General features: G+C 42.5%; 7 protein-coding genes across 7 annotated transcripts; 1 reads left to right on the top strand and 6 right to left on the bottom strand.

The window, feature by feature from the left end:
* Nucleotides 1-1370: 1370 nt before the first annotated feature.
* EAF02_010639 (uncharacterized protein) lies at nt 1371-2240 on the bottom strand (the record flags this gene model as incomplete). The annotated part of the gene is made up of 1 exon (XM_038906687.1): nt 1371-2240. One exon carries the CDS (start codon nt 2238-2240, stop codon nt 1371-1373), a length of 870 nt encoding a protein of 289 aa, XP_038753557.1.
* Nucleotides 2241-3006: 766 nt separating this feature from the next.
* EAF02_010638 (uncharacterized protein) lies at nt 3007-3494 on the bottom strand (the record flags this gene model as incomplete). The annotated part of the gene is made up of 2 exons (XM_038906686.1): nt 3007-3322; nt 3394-3494. The coding sequence occupies 2 exons, from the start codon at nt 3492-3494 to the stop codon at nt 3007-3009; spliced, it is 417 nt and encodes a 138-aa protein (XP_038753556.1).
* Nucleotides 3495-4662: 1168 nt separating this feature from the next.
* Nucleotides 4663-5379, bottom strand: EAF02_010637 (uncharacterized protein; the record flags this gene model as incomplete). The annotated part of the gene is made up of 2 exons (XM_038906685.1): nt 4663-4843; nt 4937-5379. The coding sequence occupies 2 exons, from the start codon at nt 5377-5379 to the stop codon at nt 4663-4665; spliced, it is 624 nt and encodes a 207-aa protein (XP_038753555.1).
* Nucleotides 5380-5911: 532 nt separating this feature from the next.
* EAF02_010636 (uncharacterized protein) lies at nt 5912-6528 on the bottom strand (the record flags this gene model as incomplete). Its single annotated transcript, XM_038906684.1, has 2 exons — nt 5912-5921; nt 6032-6528. The coding sequence occupies 2 exons, from the start codon at nt 6526-6528 to the stop codon at nt 5912-5914; spliced, it is 507 nt and encodes a 168-aa protein (XP_038753554.1).
* Nucleotides 6529-9233: 2705 nt separating this feature from the next.
* On the bottom strand, nt 9234-11950 carry EAF02_010635 (uncharacterized protein; the record flags this gene model as incomplete). Its single annotated transcript, XM_038906683.1, has 3 exons — nt 9234-9865; nt 9954-11628; nt 11681-11950. 3 exons carry the CDS (start codon nt 11948-11950, stop codon nt 9234-9236), a joined length of 2577 nt encoding a protein of 858 aa, XP_038753553.1.
* An 819-nt stretch (nt 11951-12769) lies between these two features.
* Nucleotides 12770-13987, top strand: EAF02_010634 (uncharacterized protein; the record flags this gene model as incomplete). Its single annotated transcript, XM_038906682.1, has 1 exon — nt 12770-13987. The coding sequence occupies one exon, from the start codon at nt 12770-12772 to the stop codon at nt 13985-13987; it is 1218 nt and encodes a 405-aa protein (XP_038753552.1).
* A 184-nt stretch (nt 13988-14171) lies between these two features.
* Nucleotides 14172-14903, bottom strand: EAF02_010633 (uncharacterized protein; the record flags this gene model as incomplete). The annotated part of the gene is made up of 2 exons (XM_038906681.1): nt 14172-14716; nt 14864-14903. The coding sequence occupies 2 exons, from the start codon at nt 14901-14903 to the stop codon at nt 14172-14174; spliced, it is 585 nt and encodes a 194-aa protein (XP_038753551.1).
* Nucleotides 14904-16175: the final 1272 nt, after the last annotated feature.

Genomic DNA, 16175 nt, shown 5'->3' with positions numbered 1-16175 from the left:
TCTCGGTACAAGTAGTGATGGGTTACTTCGTGCTATGAACCCCAGGTGGTGAATGGTATAATGCAGTTGCTATTTATGCAACTGATCTTCTCACGAGGGTTTTATTGCGAATTTTACTGCAGATCTCGAAGTGGTGGCCCTAGCTGGATTGGTCTTGTGGATTGAGATAGCATAGTTGCTATGGTTAGTGCTGCTTGAGTGTGGGTTTTGTTGCATGTCTGAGGGGTGGCGTTGGGTTATGTGGGGAGGAGGGTGGGAGGGTGTGTAGGTAGGTATGTTTGGTGTGGTGTGGTATGGTTCTCCACTTTTGATGGGGGTAGAGGGAGGGGGAGTTGATAGTTGATAGTTGATATTGGCTGATGGGGGTGTGGAGGAGGTGAATGGTTATGACAAAGTTATGGGGGAGTGGAGTGGTCGGGGAGGAAGAAAGAATGTGAGAGTTTGAGAAAGATACACGCAGTTTTCCTATAACAGATCGGCGATAATTGACTATCAGTGTAGTCCGATTATCACTCTTCAGAATGAAGACATAGGAGTATGTAAGCTACACAATAACGCAGACGCACATTGGTAAAATCATTAAAGTAGTATTCAGTGATACTTTGTTAAGTTTATCCGTTTGTAATGTAAAAACATGAACCCAGCTTAATATCCATCCATCATTAACACCCCAATACTGCCAGACATATTCAGATACATACCCAGTATGTATATATTTTCATGGTTGTGACGATTATATGTAATATTACATCAGTCTTGGCGTAGTAACAGTACTGATAGGTCTGCATTCGGGGTCAAGCGATCCGCGTATGTTTTTGAATTTGCTCGATTTGACAAAGGAAAGGATAAAGAGTAATGACATGAATAAGTAAAGGAAATACCGGTACATACATACACTTAGTCTTCAAGAGCGCCAGCGACAACTGCCACTGCACTCCAAAGCAATCTTCCGGCATCGGCTCCAGCGCTTCCAACAACGGCCCCTACTCGAACACAATCCTTGACTCGAGCCTTTCCAGATGCTTTGATTCGAGAGCGTCTCGAAATATTTTTTTGGCTTTGTCTTTGAAGATGGAGTGTTCTTTTGCGGTTGGTGTGTTGTTTATGGATGGGTTCTTGTTTTCATTGTGTTTAGATCGGGAGTGTTTTGTTGCAGCAGGGTTATTGTTTATGGATGAGTGCCTGTTTTCATTGTGTCGTGCTATGTTTTCTATTGTTAAAGCATACGTTGAGGCTGGAGGATGACTTCGACCGCGGCTTGAAGAGCGAGGCTCAGGTGGATTAGGATTGCGGTGACGGCGATGGCGATGATGAGATCTGCGAGGTGGTGGTGATGATGGTGATGATGATGGCGGTGATGGTGGTGGTGGTCATGGTGGTGGTAAATTGTGTTCAATTTTAGTTCTAGGTAGAGTATTGGTGTCATAAGGCGGAGATAGAGCGGGGCGGCGACGACGAGATGGAGCAGGGCGGCGACGACGATGAGGAAGAGGGGGGGACTGAGTAGATTGAGGAGTAAATCGGGGAGGCCAAGATGGTTGTGAGGATTGAGAGGATGGAGAGGATGGAGCAAGTCGATGAAGCTGAGGCTCAGAAGGCCTGTGTCCCGGTAACGGTATTGGAGGACGACTTCCTACCCGATCACAAAGAGGTACAACAGGATTACTTTCTGACTGATACGTAGATCCTAATGCCCATCTCCAGTTATCTTCTCCTTGAACATCAAAGCTACGTTCCGAGGCACTAAACAAACGCAAGGGTTGACTTTCCTCTTCTAGTCCTTCTCCTTCTCGATACCAGTAATTGTCGCGCAATACTTCTCCCTCCTGTATGCGTTCTTTTCGTTTCAAATTGTTTCGCTGTCGTGCCCTTTCTTCCTCTCGGTTTTTCTTTTGTAATCTTTGTCTCTGTGGTCTTCTTTCTTCCTCTCGTTCCCGATCATATTGATACCACCCACCATTTCGTTCTCTTTCTTGGAGAGAGTTTGCAAACTCCTTGTTTTCTCTTCTTTCTCTTCTTTCTCTTCTTTCCTGTCGTCCTCTGGAAGTAAGGTACTTTCCCAAAACATTTCTCGATTCTCTTACTCTTCCATAATCGTAGCGTGATAGATATAAATCTGAAGTTCCAGCGACCGATTCTGCATTTGGCGGCGGAGAATACGAAGTAGTTAATTGTTGGTTCACAGATTGATGCGAAGAGGCGGGTCTACTGTTATGGCTTGCGCGACTTTGTCTCGACATTTTGATATTAATGTTGATGTTGGCTTGAATCTTTAAGTTGAGGGGAAGTGTGATGTGGTGGTTGAAAGAGTTCAAAATTAAAAGCTCAAATGTGGGAAATCCAATACACGGTCCAAGAGAATGTTGAAATGAGTGGTTGAATTATGCTCGAGTCATATCTATGATTCCCAGTCATACCTCGTAATGAATAATTTGGATCGCAAGGAATATTGAGGACTCATATTTGATGACTCGAGGCGGATTTTTCTTCTTGGCCGAAGCTTCTGCATACACTTCGATATTGTTAGTTCGATCATGTTTTTGATTTTGAGGTTGATGAGGAGTTACAAAATTTGGGAGTTGATCATAGGTACTCAAAGACTACAGTTGGTAGCCAAATTCTCGAAGCCACAAACCTAAGCAGAGATAGGAATTAGTCTAGCAAAATGCCAGATACTTGAATCCTTTACCTCGCAGGGAACTCGAATATCGAGACTTGGATTAAGTGATACTTGAGGTCCAAGGGTCTGAGAGGAAGATGTACTCGAAAATCAGCAGCACCCATAATTTCTCTTTTTTCCAGTGAATTTTAAAAAGCCATGCATTTCGTTTATTTCACTAAGTTCTCGGTTCTTCCGTTCTTAACTTCAATGGTCCTCCAAGATCATATCATACACCTCTTATTGCCTCTCCTTTGTTTCCTTACCCCGTAATCTTCTCATCCAAAGGAAGCGAACCGCCAGTTCTCTGACACCCTCTCACAAACCGACCCTTCTCCCAAGGGTAATTAACATCCTCGAGATTGCGAGGTTCCGCCGGGGGTAAAGAACCCAGAATTATGTGAACCTCCACGAGCAGGCTCGCCTCTACGTACAGATGCACCTCCCCGAAAAGATCCACCCTCACCAACGTGTTCACCTCGAGTAGTCCGTCTGCTTCTAAAACGCCTTCTACAATTCGGGAAACCTACATTCTCAGAGTCCACGGGACAACCAAATGCATCAATTCTGTCATTCTCTGCAGATCTTCCACCCCAGAGTCTTTCTGATGCAGGACCAGTCGGAAACAGGGTTCTGGTTTGGGGTGTGCCATCATGGACAGCACTTTGGTTCAGGTTAGTGATGTTATAAAATACAAGATCAAGAGATGGAGGTGAAATAGAGAGTCTTCGTACTTAGATATCCGACCCCGGGTGAAATGCCAGTTGTTTCTTGTGAGATCAACGAAAAAACGCTCTCTCCCATTGCCAGATGATACACTGGGTGCATCTATCATTGTGGGAACTTCATCGGGAACTTCGTTCGTTCTCGACTGTGCGCCTGAGTGGTGTGCTTTTGGTTCTGTGCCAGAACGAGTAGGTGTTAGATTCTCACCCGTTGGCGATCGAGATCAAGTGCCACTTTCGCGAGGGCGATGAGTTTCAGGAGGTGAGATCTTATTTACCCATCTTCGAGCAACACTTGGAGTGGCCCAGTCTAGATCTCCACTCTTTTTCCTGACATTTTGGGTTTGATATTAATATTGATGGAAAACTTTATGCTTGGTATCAAGTTGATGTTTTGAAAAGACTTTGGTATTTGGAAAGAACAGAAAGTTAAAGTCGGGGGATTTTGAGGCCTTAAGAGGTAAATTCGTGTGCAAGAAAAGATAGTTTCAATCGTGAATCCGCTGCAGCACTAGAGTTTGGAAATGACTGATACATTTCGAATGTTTCTTTGAAATACAAATGCATGTGTCAGTCCGAACTGATGATTCTTTTCTTTCGGTGTATATGATTTACGAAGTTCAACCATCGAGGAGTTACTGTGTTCTTGACGCGGGGTCCCGTTTGATTCATTTGATACTTCTCCAATGTACGAGTGCGGATCTTTTGCTGGTCTCTTGTATCTGACTTTGTTTATAAATTTCGTCGACTCCATAATCGATTTGTATCGAATATCAAGATGTGAGTTGATGAAACCTGACTGAATTCAAAAAGAGCAAAGTTAAAGTCAAGATAGTTCAAGCCTTGATTTCAACAAATCTAAACATATTGAGAGGAAATGACCCCAACGAAGCTCAACAAATTAACGAATATTCAGAATGAGAGATTTGATTGCAAGAACGTATATCGAATGCTCATTTCGTATCATAACTCTTCCAGTTCCCGTGTGATTCTGCATCAAAAAAATTCACCTATTGATTCTCATTTGATCTTTACAATGTCATCATAAAACGCCATGCTATTCTTATTCTACTGTGTATGCCTTCCTTTGAACATGAGCTGGTTCTCATCTTTATATTTCAGAATCTGTAAGTCGTAGATTCAATATTACATATCATCTTATTTCCCATTACTACCGTGGTCTTTACGGATTTTCCTAGAAGACAATTTTCCTCCCTTTCAACTACCAATCCTGTGATACTTTCTTGCAAGCCAGCTGCAAAATATAAGCGCATACAGTTATTTGGAGCGATTGCTGCACCATTCATCAAATGTTGCAAAACCAGTAGTGACCCGAGCTTGCTCAGCGCTTCTGGGGAAACGTGAAGCTTCATCTATGCTGTGATTATAGGAAGCCGACTGTTGATTATACACACTTGTAGAATCATGGCGAGTTTGGTGCCGGGAATCACCTTCGGATCTGCGATTGATGATTAACAATTCTGATGGACACACCGACGACTCATAGATGAGATGAGAAGGATGGAAAGGTTATGGTGTAGAGTATTCATACCTTATCGCCGTGGCAGAGCGTCGCCTATCCTTGGTCGGTTCATGGGAAAGATCAGGTTCACCTCCAGAGGAATGGCGACTCTCCTCGAATGATGCCTGGGAAAATCGACGGTCGACTTTTGATGCATAAGAAGAATGAGGTCTCTCCTTTTTTAATGAGTGAGAAGATTGCGGCCTGTTAGATGACCCGCTATGTGCAACTAAACCTTCAGAATTCGGTCTCGGTATAGCACGATGACTATCAGACTTTGATACAGCACCCTCAAATTTCGCAGATGCAGTAGAAAGAGATTCGTAAGAAGGAGGAGCAGCTTCATAGCGCGGAAGACTGAAAGTAGGAGCACGCCGGCTCGTTTCTCTATTGTTATCTTCACGTCGTGGGAGTGGATGTCGGGACCGAGGATCTCCTGGAGTAAGTGATGTGATAATGCTGATAACTCCCATGGTCGATTTGTATTGAGTATTAATATCGAGAGTTGATCGAGAATCTAGTGTTCGAAGAAAGGTATCTTGAGTGTAAAGAATTAAGCCAAAACTCAAAGCCCGGGAAACGCGAGTCCTTAAAAGGCGAAGGATTGTAAGCAGAACCGGTTAAGGAGGTTTGATTCGAATATCGAAGACAATGATTCATATTAAATGACTGTCATAATGTACAAACAGTCACATTTATTCTCAATGGCTCACGTACTTTTCAACTAAGATCAGTAATTTAAAGTCACGCGTTTCATTATTCCTAATTATTCTATCTCTCCATCTTCAAAGCCCACAATTGTAAATCCCACATTGTATACCCCCATCCTTTGATTTCCTAACCCTATCTTAACCGACGAGAATTTTTACTAAGATACTCCATCGGTTTAACTAAATAACCTGGTCCTGTGTATTAGATGGCGCAATCACCATCACATCTTGATCCGCTTTGCTCATGGTAACGTTGATACAGGAGTACCTCCCTCTCAAGAGTTTGAGGTGAACATTAGCGGGACCTGGATTTGAGAGTTAGTAACATAGTCATGTAGAGATATCTTGACAGATATTAGAGTTAAAATGAAAAGGGGCTAAGGAAGGTGTTCAATCGTGTAGAGAATTTACTTACTTGTTACTTGGCCGTTCGATAAAGATAGATCTTAGAATGGAAGAACGGGGCTTAACCCTTGATGCAGAGGAGAGACGAAGCTCACTTCTAGATGATCCACTTTGTGGGACCACCACTCTGGGATTCATATTTGTTGATGTAGTATGATGACTACTAGATCTTGATACAACACTTTCGGCCCGTGTGGATGTAGATGGACGACCATTCTCATTGCTCTGAATAGAACGAGACCTGGTATGTTGATTATCAAGAGATGAATGATGAGGAGACAAGGGAGCATGTTGAGGTGTCTGCGGGACTCTGATTTCTTGTACTGATGGAAGGTTGCGAGAATCTCTATCGTTTTGACGTCTAGGTGAAGCGTTCCAATTAGGTTGGTGTGCAATTTGGACTGAGGATCTAAGCTGTTCAGACATTGTAAGAAGCGGCACGCCATCTTCAGACGGTCGCCTTCCTGAAGCGCGGTTTCGGAATGGGTTCTTAATCTTGTGAAACATTTTGGGGTTATCGTAAACAGAAGTAGGATTTGGGTTCGAATAGAAAGTAGTTGAAGAAGAGAAGGTTCAAAGCTTGGGGAACTCGAGTTCTTGAGACATAGGAAAAGGCTGGCCAACTGTCTCGGGATTGATATTCCCCTGAAGTGCTGTGATGACTTCCGTTAATGAAGCCCCAAAATCTGAATCCCATTGTCAATTCGTCTTGAGTGTTGATATCAAGTCAAAACTCGATACTAATTTCTGTGTTCGAAGATTGACTTCGAAGAACCAGATCTCAAAGCCAAATCTCGGAAACCTCGAGCCCTTGAAAGGTGGAAGATTTTGACCAGGAAAAATCAGAGGAAATGACTCGAACATGAATTGCAAATGTGATGACTGTCATATCTACAAATCATAAGCACGGGATTGATCATGTTTGTTATTTTACATTGTTCATTGCGTTTCCGACCGACACCATTATTTAGTGATTCTATCCTTTTGCTATTCTTCATGGATATTCCACCACTTAATTTCTACCTATGCTCAGTTTCTATCTCTTGAAATTATGAGTTGCAAAATCTGGATATATCCTACATCCTTTGACCATCCCTAAGCGAAAACATCTTCCTTGAGAAAAACCGACCATGAATAGTCCACCAGTTATGAGGTGAAGATGAACAGTCATAGAACTCTGCAGCCTCCAAGTTTTTGCTTTTTTACTTGATTTTCGAGTCAAATCATTCGTCAGTCACAAAAGAAGTTGCTTACGGATATATAGATTTCACTACTCATGAATGTACTTATTACCATGATATTACCACTCAAATCATCACCTCCGTTTCTTTCTTGGCGACTCATTAGCATACCAAATCTTCTTTTTGAGTCAGTCCCCCTTCATCATGGCCGTTCAAATCTACCTCTTAAGGACCTGACTTCCCTTGAGCCTGGGGTTTCTCCATTTCAACCACCAGAAGATCTAAATTATTAGCACAAGTCTTTTTCATCGATATTTAGTTGCCGTTACCTTTAAAAGAAACTCCGAATATGGCAACCCCTCCAACAAATGATTCCATTCTGGGCTGGTTATACTTGACATCTATCGTCGTCATCATTTGTTACTTTATAATTCGTTGGATGCGGCACGGACATACACTACATCCTCAAGTTCCCCCAGGGCCACGCCGCCTACCTTTTCTCGGAACCCTCTTCAGCATGTATAGAATAAACGCTGCACCTGCAAAGATATGCAACGATTTGGCTCGGCGCTATGGAGACCTTGCAACTCTGTGGCTAGGCTCTTGTCCTGTCATTATGATCAATATTCCGCAAGCTGCCCATTGTTTGTTGCAGAGGGTAAGTTTACATGGAGGACTTCTTGCATTCTGCTTGTGTTAACTGGTTTAAAAGACAGAAAGCAGCCTCCACGTCATCTAGGCCGATGCACAATAATTTTCGTCACAAGATCATGCCTTTCAGGGTGGTGCTCGAGCCAGAGGGAGAAACTTTCCGCAAACTTCGACAAATCTATAACAAATTTCTAGGGAAACAGCACTTACAGATATTCCAAAAGCACCAGGAGGAAGAGTCTGAATCGGCATATGAGGCGGTGGAATGGACAAAGTTTCTACCAAATTTCTCTTAATGAAGACCCATCAAATGTACCATCTATCAATCTATTCAACGGCTGTCTCAAACTCCGAACAGTAGAATGCATAATGGCTGATAGTCTAATGGGTGTTATATGTTGCTTAGATTGATTATCCTGGAAGACGGTCATTCGCGTATCTTGTCGAACTATATATACCGCCTCGTATCAAAAACAAATGTAAGGTTATAAGACAACCACGAACACGCAAGCACATAGAGGCTGAGTTTACCCACTTATCAAGGATAATGTCGGTAGTTGAGATAGAATAGCCATTAAATGATTAAAATATCATGTAGAAATTATCTAGTTGGGTAATCTACAAATCTTTAAGTTGAGCATGTTATAGTGACTTCAGGAGTGTAGTAAGATTACAAAAATGGAAATAATAAAAGTCAAAATCGGAAGATGTCGAATTTTTAAAAGATAAAATTGTCATACCTATAATAAAGAGAGAACTGACTGGAAAGAAAAAACTGCTCTACGAATGAGTCGTTGTAATGATGCAACGTGAATGATTCTACCTATCTGTACAGTAATAACTAAGAACAAATTCGATGATAATTCACGTCCGGACATACGTGCAGATTTACTCTTCACCGAGAAATCAATCCCTTGGATCACATCCAGAAGCGTGCTATTGAATAATAAGTACTCTTGACTTGTGGATTTCCCATGCCTGGTGCATACTCTCACCAATGTGTAAAAATAAAATCAAGCCTAGAGAGAAATAACGGACTCAGAATCTCCATTAAATAGGTGATAACTTCTACTAACCCCCGTTCCGTTCTATTCCTACTGCATATCTATAGCACAGCACAGATAAGAGATGCTATTCTTTCTGAATGCAAGAAAAGCCTCCTTTCCCCTCCCAATATCCATATACAAAGTAATGCGATTGCCCAACATATAATCATATCCACATGAGTATACCGAGCCTCCCACCCAAACGCCAACCATGCAGACCAGACCGAATCCACAGAATACCATTATATATGCACATTTTCCACACCTTCCTAAATTATTCCGGATCACACTCCTCTTCTCTTGTCAAACTCTTCACTAGAAACCGACACCCTCTTTAAACCCCCTCAACCCTCGTCAAAAACTCTCGAACCCTATTTAAATCGACATCACTCTCACTCTCCACCGCTCTCGCCAACCCCTCAATGACACTATCCACCTTCGAAACATCCACACCCGTACACAAACTAATAATTTTCTTATACTTTGCTATCCTGCCAGTATCTTTACTTCTCAATTCTTGAACGCTTCTTTCCAAATTATCATTATTAGCTTTATAAGCCATGATTCTCGCTTGAAGAATATGTAGTGAAGGTAATTGTTGTAACAACGCTTGTCTATTCGCATGATCTACTTTGAGATTCGAATTTCTCGTCGGAGTATTATTTATATCTGCAGGAATTTGTGGAACCGCCAAAGATTTATCTGCATCACCAAGATGCATTTCAAGGTCTAGATCTGAAGTAGGTTGATTGAATTGTTGCTGAAGTTGAAGTAATTTCATACTTTCTTCTTCTGCAGCTCGAGTGAGGTTTGCGATTTTGAGATCACGTTCTTCACGTTGTCTATTACGTTCTTGTTTTGCTTCCATGGCACGTCGTTCTTCTCCTAAGCTTGCAGATGCTTCGCGAAGTTTGGCATGAATTGAGTCGATTTGAGCTTGTTTAGCTTCTACTTCTTTTCCAAAGTCTTCAAGTGTTGATTGGAGAGTTTGCATTTATGGCTAAAACTATATTAGAAAGAATCCAAGGTGGGCAGTAAAATGACAGAAACTTACAGTCAATAATTTCTCCACTTGTTTCACGCGTGGCTTTATTTCCTCTCTTATCAGGACTTGCAAGACCTAAACGATCTCCAGGGTTTGTCAAACCCCCAATGAAATCTGATGGGCGTAACTTGGAATTATTCTGAATTTCAGGATCTGCTCCAACTTCCATGAGTTGGGAGATAATACTTTTATTACCGACTCTAGCTGCAATATTCAGAGCAGTATCACCTGAATTATCCTGTGCATTTACCATTTCAGACATAAATCGACCAATATCCATGGCATGAGGATTAGGCTCATGATTTTGTGATTGACCATTGAATGAACGACCTTTCCTAACAACAAATTCGAGGAGTGATTCAAGATAGTATTTGCTAGCAGGGCTGCGACCTTTGACAGCTGAAGTAACAGCTATATGATGTAAGACTGTTCGTCCACGATTATCCTGGAAGCCAATAGTGTTGCCGAGTAATTCAAGAAGGTCCGGGAAACTTCCTTGATCCAAATTGTTAGCTACACAACATGCTCTCATCAATGCAGTCTCTCCTCTGAGATTGACTCGATATATGCTTGCGCCGGATTGAATAAGCTTTTGTAAGACAGGTAATCTTGCAAGAGTAGCAGCCCAATGAACAGCGGTATTGGCTGATTTGTCTATAGGAATATCGAGTTCTACACCGGACATAGTACGAAACGCCTCCTGGTCATTGTGCTCATTCGTCCCCAAGTAAGAATTCTCGTTGTGAAAGAGTGACAATAGAGTCAATCCCTTCTTTCCATTGTGTTGATTTTCTGGTAGAGGTGGTAACGGCATTGGAGCTTGTTCGTCTTGTGATAAACCCAAATCTTGACGATAGAAGAATGAATCATTAGGTTCGGTTGGAGACGGCTCTCGCAAGGACATATTATAACCACCATTCATCGACTGTTGGCTATCATTCGGTGGCTCGAGAGATTCTCTTCGTCTTTTTCGTGGCGGCTCTTGGAAATCTCCATCCTCTCTACCAGTATGCGAGAACTGAAATTGGGATTGAGTTGCATAAGCCGAATCTCCATTCGTTAAACCTTCGTTAGAAACGAAGCTTTGGATACTTTGTTGCGAGTTGGGGAATGTAGTCTCTTGACTCATTTGTTGTGATGATTGTCTGCTAAAAGTAGGAGGTCTTGCGCTACTGTTTCGATTCCTAGGAACAGGTGAATCAAATCGGGCTTTGCTAATTGCTGCGACTGCGAGGGAAGCTTGATTCGAAATATTTTTAAAGAATGTTCCGGATTGTCCAATATTACGATTCTCGGTCCCTGAATTATAAAGTCTCTTTCTTTGTGCAGCCATTGCTTGTTCCTTCGTTGGGGTATCAATTCCACCTTGTCCTGCAATACCTCCATCTTGGCCCATATCATAGCTTAAAAGTGGCCGTAGAAGTTCTTCCACGCCATATTGTTTGCAAAATTCAACGCCTCTTTCGAATCTAATCCAAGTTCCTTGATATTTTCCGTACCCACCCTGAACTTTCTCATGATCTCCAATCAGAATTTCTTTCTCGAGGACCTTTGTTCGCTTTCCTTTTTCGATTCCTGCTACTTTCAATATCTGGGTAGCATTAAGCCAACTATCTTTTCTCCGTCGCATGACTGCTATACGATTAACTTCCATTTCATATACATCGACACCGGAATACACCGCCTATAAAAGATTAGTAACAGCTTAGTTTTCAATTGAATCAACAAAAACATACCGAATAGATTTGAGGTGCCATGTCTCTACGATTCATGGCACCGGTTGAGTCGTATTGACGAAAAGGTCCACCTGGTTGCATCATTAAACCACCAGGCTGTGATCCTTGACTCATACTGATTGACATTTCGGAACGAAATCGAGTCGAATCTTGGCCACGATCGTGTGCGCTGTTGTTTGCAGAATATGTCTTCGGCGGCAGATGATTTTGTTTTGATTCTGATGTAGTCGCAAGAGGTAGAGGGTTGGATTTAATTCTCGTCGCTGCCATAGAATAAGAGATATCGACAGATATCGAGATGTTGCGACGATGTGTATTAGTCGAATGGCAATCGCGTCACCGAGGACGGTAAGATCCTTGAAACAAGGAGCTTTGTCAATTCAATGTTCACTGAGCGCATTCACCTACAATGATGCTCAGATCAATGACGATAAGGGGAACGCGACTCAATATCTAAACAGGGGTGAGGTCGACGTGTCTTTCGTGTATCAAGCGCGAGGAGGTGTAAAGTGGTTTTGAGAATTGGTGTATTATTGGAATGTATTGGTGTGGGGGGTTGGATGGAAATTTAATTGGACTTTGACGTGACGGTTCGCGAAGCTAGAATGACCTTTTGGGTGGATAGATGTGTGATGGTGAGTATTATGTAAGCAAGCTTTGACACGACCACGTGATGACCTCAGCAAAAGAGAATATACATATATTCCGACGACTCACTACATACATGCACTCAGTACATATGTTTTAATATACAATTGTCTCTTCGCCGTCGATGTTTATATCTTCATATGAGCCATTACTCAACGTCAAGATTCAATTTGAATACGACTTCATTCCATCCTGTACTCTGTAGGTAAATATCCTCTCAACACGCGACTCAATGCCTATATTTAAAGGCGACAACAATATTTCTCTTCATCAACCTTCAGTACAATAATTTGGCAACTACCTAGGTACCTTTTGACTCTCCCCAAAGGATCAGGAAGTATTCTGCTTCTTGTTGATTCTCTTCATTCGTTTCATACTTTTTACGTTGTTAATACTGCTTGCGTTCACAATCCCCAGCAATCCCCAGCTTCAACAGCTCCAATGCCGTCCATAAGCAAAAACGTTTACACACTTCCCCTACAAGTGAAGGAATACCTACCGCATTTCCGAAAACAATATAGAGCTCTCCTGAGAGAAGCAACGTATCTTCCTGATTCTGCCGCAAGAACTTTTGTCCACGATCTTCTCGTCAAACGATTCAATCCTCCCGATCCTCGAAAGCTGAATCCAAAATATTGGGGAACCGATTATTTACGGTCAAAGGTTGATTTGAAGAAACTGCAGACAAGATCCAAAAAGAATGCTACCAAATTACATTTACTAGAGCGTGTAAATCTGGAAGGCAGTATACCTGATTTACAACATGTCTTATTGAGAACATATGGACGTGCAGGACATAGAAGGAGGGAATTAATTACTCAATTGTTGAGACCTGGAGAGGATGAATTACCACAAGATGATACAGCACTGTCACGAATTATCGATAGCCAGATTTCAAAGAAGTTGGATGTGACCAAAGATGTTGAGATAGACAAAGCAAACGCTTCATCCAAAAGACAGCGCCGAGAGCACAAAAATGTGCATTTGTTTCTCGCGAGTCAACAAGCAAATAATCCCATGGAATCGATGAGAGGGAGGATAAAAAGTCTCAAGCTAGATATACCGTTAACGAATGCATGGGGACGCAGCTTCCCAGAAAAACGGAAAGTAAATATGCAACGCACATGGTGGGCAAGTCTTTTGGAACGAGTTCTACCACCAGTACCTGAACATGAATGGAATAGATTGAGAGATTTGGCAGAAGGAACACAGCCAATCGAGTGTCCACCCCCAAGACGAAAGGCTGCCGTTCCCCGAAATCAAAATGAAGATGCTAAGTCCGCTGGAGAAAGGATGGATTCCCTGTACAACAAACCAGCCAGACTTAATGCGGATGTCTGGGACGAGACAACAATGAAAATTGAGCTAAATGACTCACAAACTTCCAATACGCCACAACACAACAGGACACGAGCGATGCGAAGGCTATACGGTATGATTTGGAGTCTTTCATCAAAAATGGTACAAGATGAGAACACTAAAGAATATACAATAACTTGGGGAGGGCAACGTTCACCATCCGCTGCGGGAGAGATCACAAAGCCATCATCGAAAGATGCTGAGTTCTTCGAATTGCCAGACGATAGGTTAGCTCAGGGAACTATGGATAGAAAGATTAGGAAGTCAGTGAAGCGTGAAACACAACAACTGATACATTAGGGTTGGTGTCACTGTTACTGTTCAATCTGTAGTATTGCTATTTAAAGCGGAAAAAAAGCCTTCTATAATGATTTTCATACGGATAGTTTCCAGTTCTTTCCTCATGTGACATCGCAAACACTCAAAACAACATTTACTAAAATGCCTCTTGACTTCTTCAAGACACTTCCTATCTCCTCTTAATCTACTTAGCTTTTTCCGCCAACTTCATCAATGCCTCCCCATCAACCCTCATTGTCTGCCACCCATCCATCGCCTTGGCACCCACACTCTTCCCCTCATAAAATTTAATACTAGGTTCATTCCACTTCAACACACTCCATTCCAATCTCCCTCCCTCCATATCCACAACCTCCTTCGCTAAAATACTTAACAATCTCGATCCATAACCCTTTCCCCGCTCGCTTTCCCGCACATACAAATCCTCGAGATAGATACCCGCTGAAGCGCGCCAGGTTGAGTAATTGTAGAAATATAGCGCCATTCCTATTGGTTCGGGGGGTTGGGAAGCAGAAGAAGGGGACGAGGGAGGAAATACAAGTAGACAACGCGCGGGTCGAGTAGGAGATATAGAGTCTCCGGTCGAAGGGGTAGTGTTTGCAGGGGAAACGAGGGGAGAGGGAGCAAAAGCAATAGTTTTGGAGAGGGAGGAGGGGGTGGCGAGTACAGAGGCGGATTCGTGTTCGTAGGCTGCGAGTTCGTGGATGAGGGTTAGGATTCCGGGGATGTCTGGGAGTGGGGAGGAGGAGTTAGTTTGGGGGTTGAGGTTAGAGTGAGATTTTGAGTTAAATGGATGGGACTGGGAAGGAGGAGAGAGTTAGATGGAGTTTTGGGAGGATATAGTATAGTTTTGATGGGGTGTAATCGTGATCTTACCTTCACGACGTGCATGGCGGATTATTGCTTCTTCGGCCATTTTTGTAGAATATTATATTACCAGGTGGTATGTGATCTTGACAAAACAATTGATATCTCAATTGAAGATATTTAGAGAAGATTGAGAAAGAGAGAAAGTTGAACTAGAATTCCAGTAGGTTTGGGGAGTATTTTTTTAGGACGCAGAGAGCAGAATATCAACAATGTCAAGATAGCAGTGAAGGGCGTGATGCGGGGCAGATGAGTCGAATGGATTAATATCGGGGTTGGGGTTGTCATTCTGCTGGTCGTCAAAGCGGTGAAGAGTAGAAAGGGGAAGGCGGTAAATGCAGAAAGAGCGCGGGAGCAAGATTTCGCTCCTTTTATCATTTTAGAGTGTGGAATTAGTGAATGCTGCCGATGGCGGTCAGGAAAGGATTAACAAGTGATGATGGAGTGTGTATACATGCACACCCTGATGATTGATAAGGAGTCTTTGTTAACCAGATGTATTTATTTACCCATCGCGTCTTCAAACACTCTCCAGGTCAACCGCGACATATCCAGCCAGTATCGCACATTCGGAGTGTTTTTCATTTTTTTACCCCCAAGTGACCAGACGATCTTGGAGTTCTCGATTGTCGGCAACTTTGGGGCGGTTTTAATACCGAATCATCTCATTTTCACTCTTGAGCTTGTAGTGAACCTTAGCTTTCTCAAAATCACCAAGAACTTGTGTTCTAGCGTTTCGACGGCGAGCTTTAGTATAAGATTACCGTAACCTTATCGGACCCAAGAAATTTCTACATAGCTTTGCTTTGTTTCCTTGTGCGTTCGAGCCACACTTTGCAGACATCTATGCAGACTCACACTTGAGTGCAGTTATGACTGGCCTACCATCAGTTCCAGTTCAAGAAATTGTGTCAATAACAAAGGCTGCATGGAACCAAATCATCTAGCATGACCAAAAATGTCAATCTCTTCAAAGTTGAAGTGGTACGCATAAAACATTTTTGTTGTCTTGTAATCTCCTAGTAGCTTTCGTGCCTCATTCACACATGAGGCCACAAAATGCAGACAGGTTCGCGGTCAAAATGAGCTGTCCAGAAAGAACTGGATGGAGATGACATAATATATTAGAGGTATTTGGTAAGGCACGTGGTGAAAATAGAAACCTGGTTTGTTGCATGCCTGGATTTCAAAGTGTGGGGAGATTGAGGAGATTTACTGGCTCACCAGGCTATCGTCTGCCGATTTGGGGAGATTCTAGCTGTTCCTGCACATACCAAAACAAACAAGCAGTCGTAACTCTCCACTATTCTCGGACGACAGA

This window comes from Botrytis sinoallii (assembly GCF_014898435.1).
Source record: "Botrytis sinoallii strain Bc 23 chromosome Unknown BSIN_026, whole genome shotgun sequence".
Classification (NCBI taxonomy): Eukaryota; Fungi; Ascomycota; class Leotiomycetes; order Helotiales; family Sclerotiniaceae; genus Botrytis; species Botrytis sinoallii.
The sequence above is the reverse complement of the archived record's forward strand: the minus strand, read 5'-3'. Positions and strand labels throughout refer to the sequence as shown.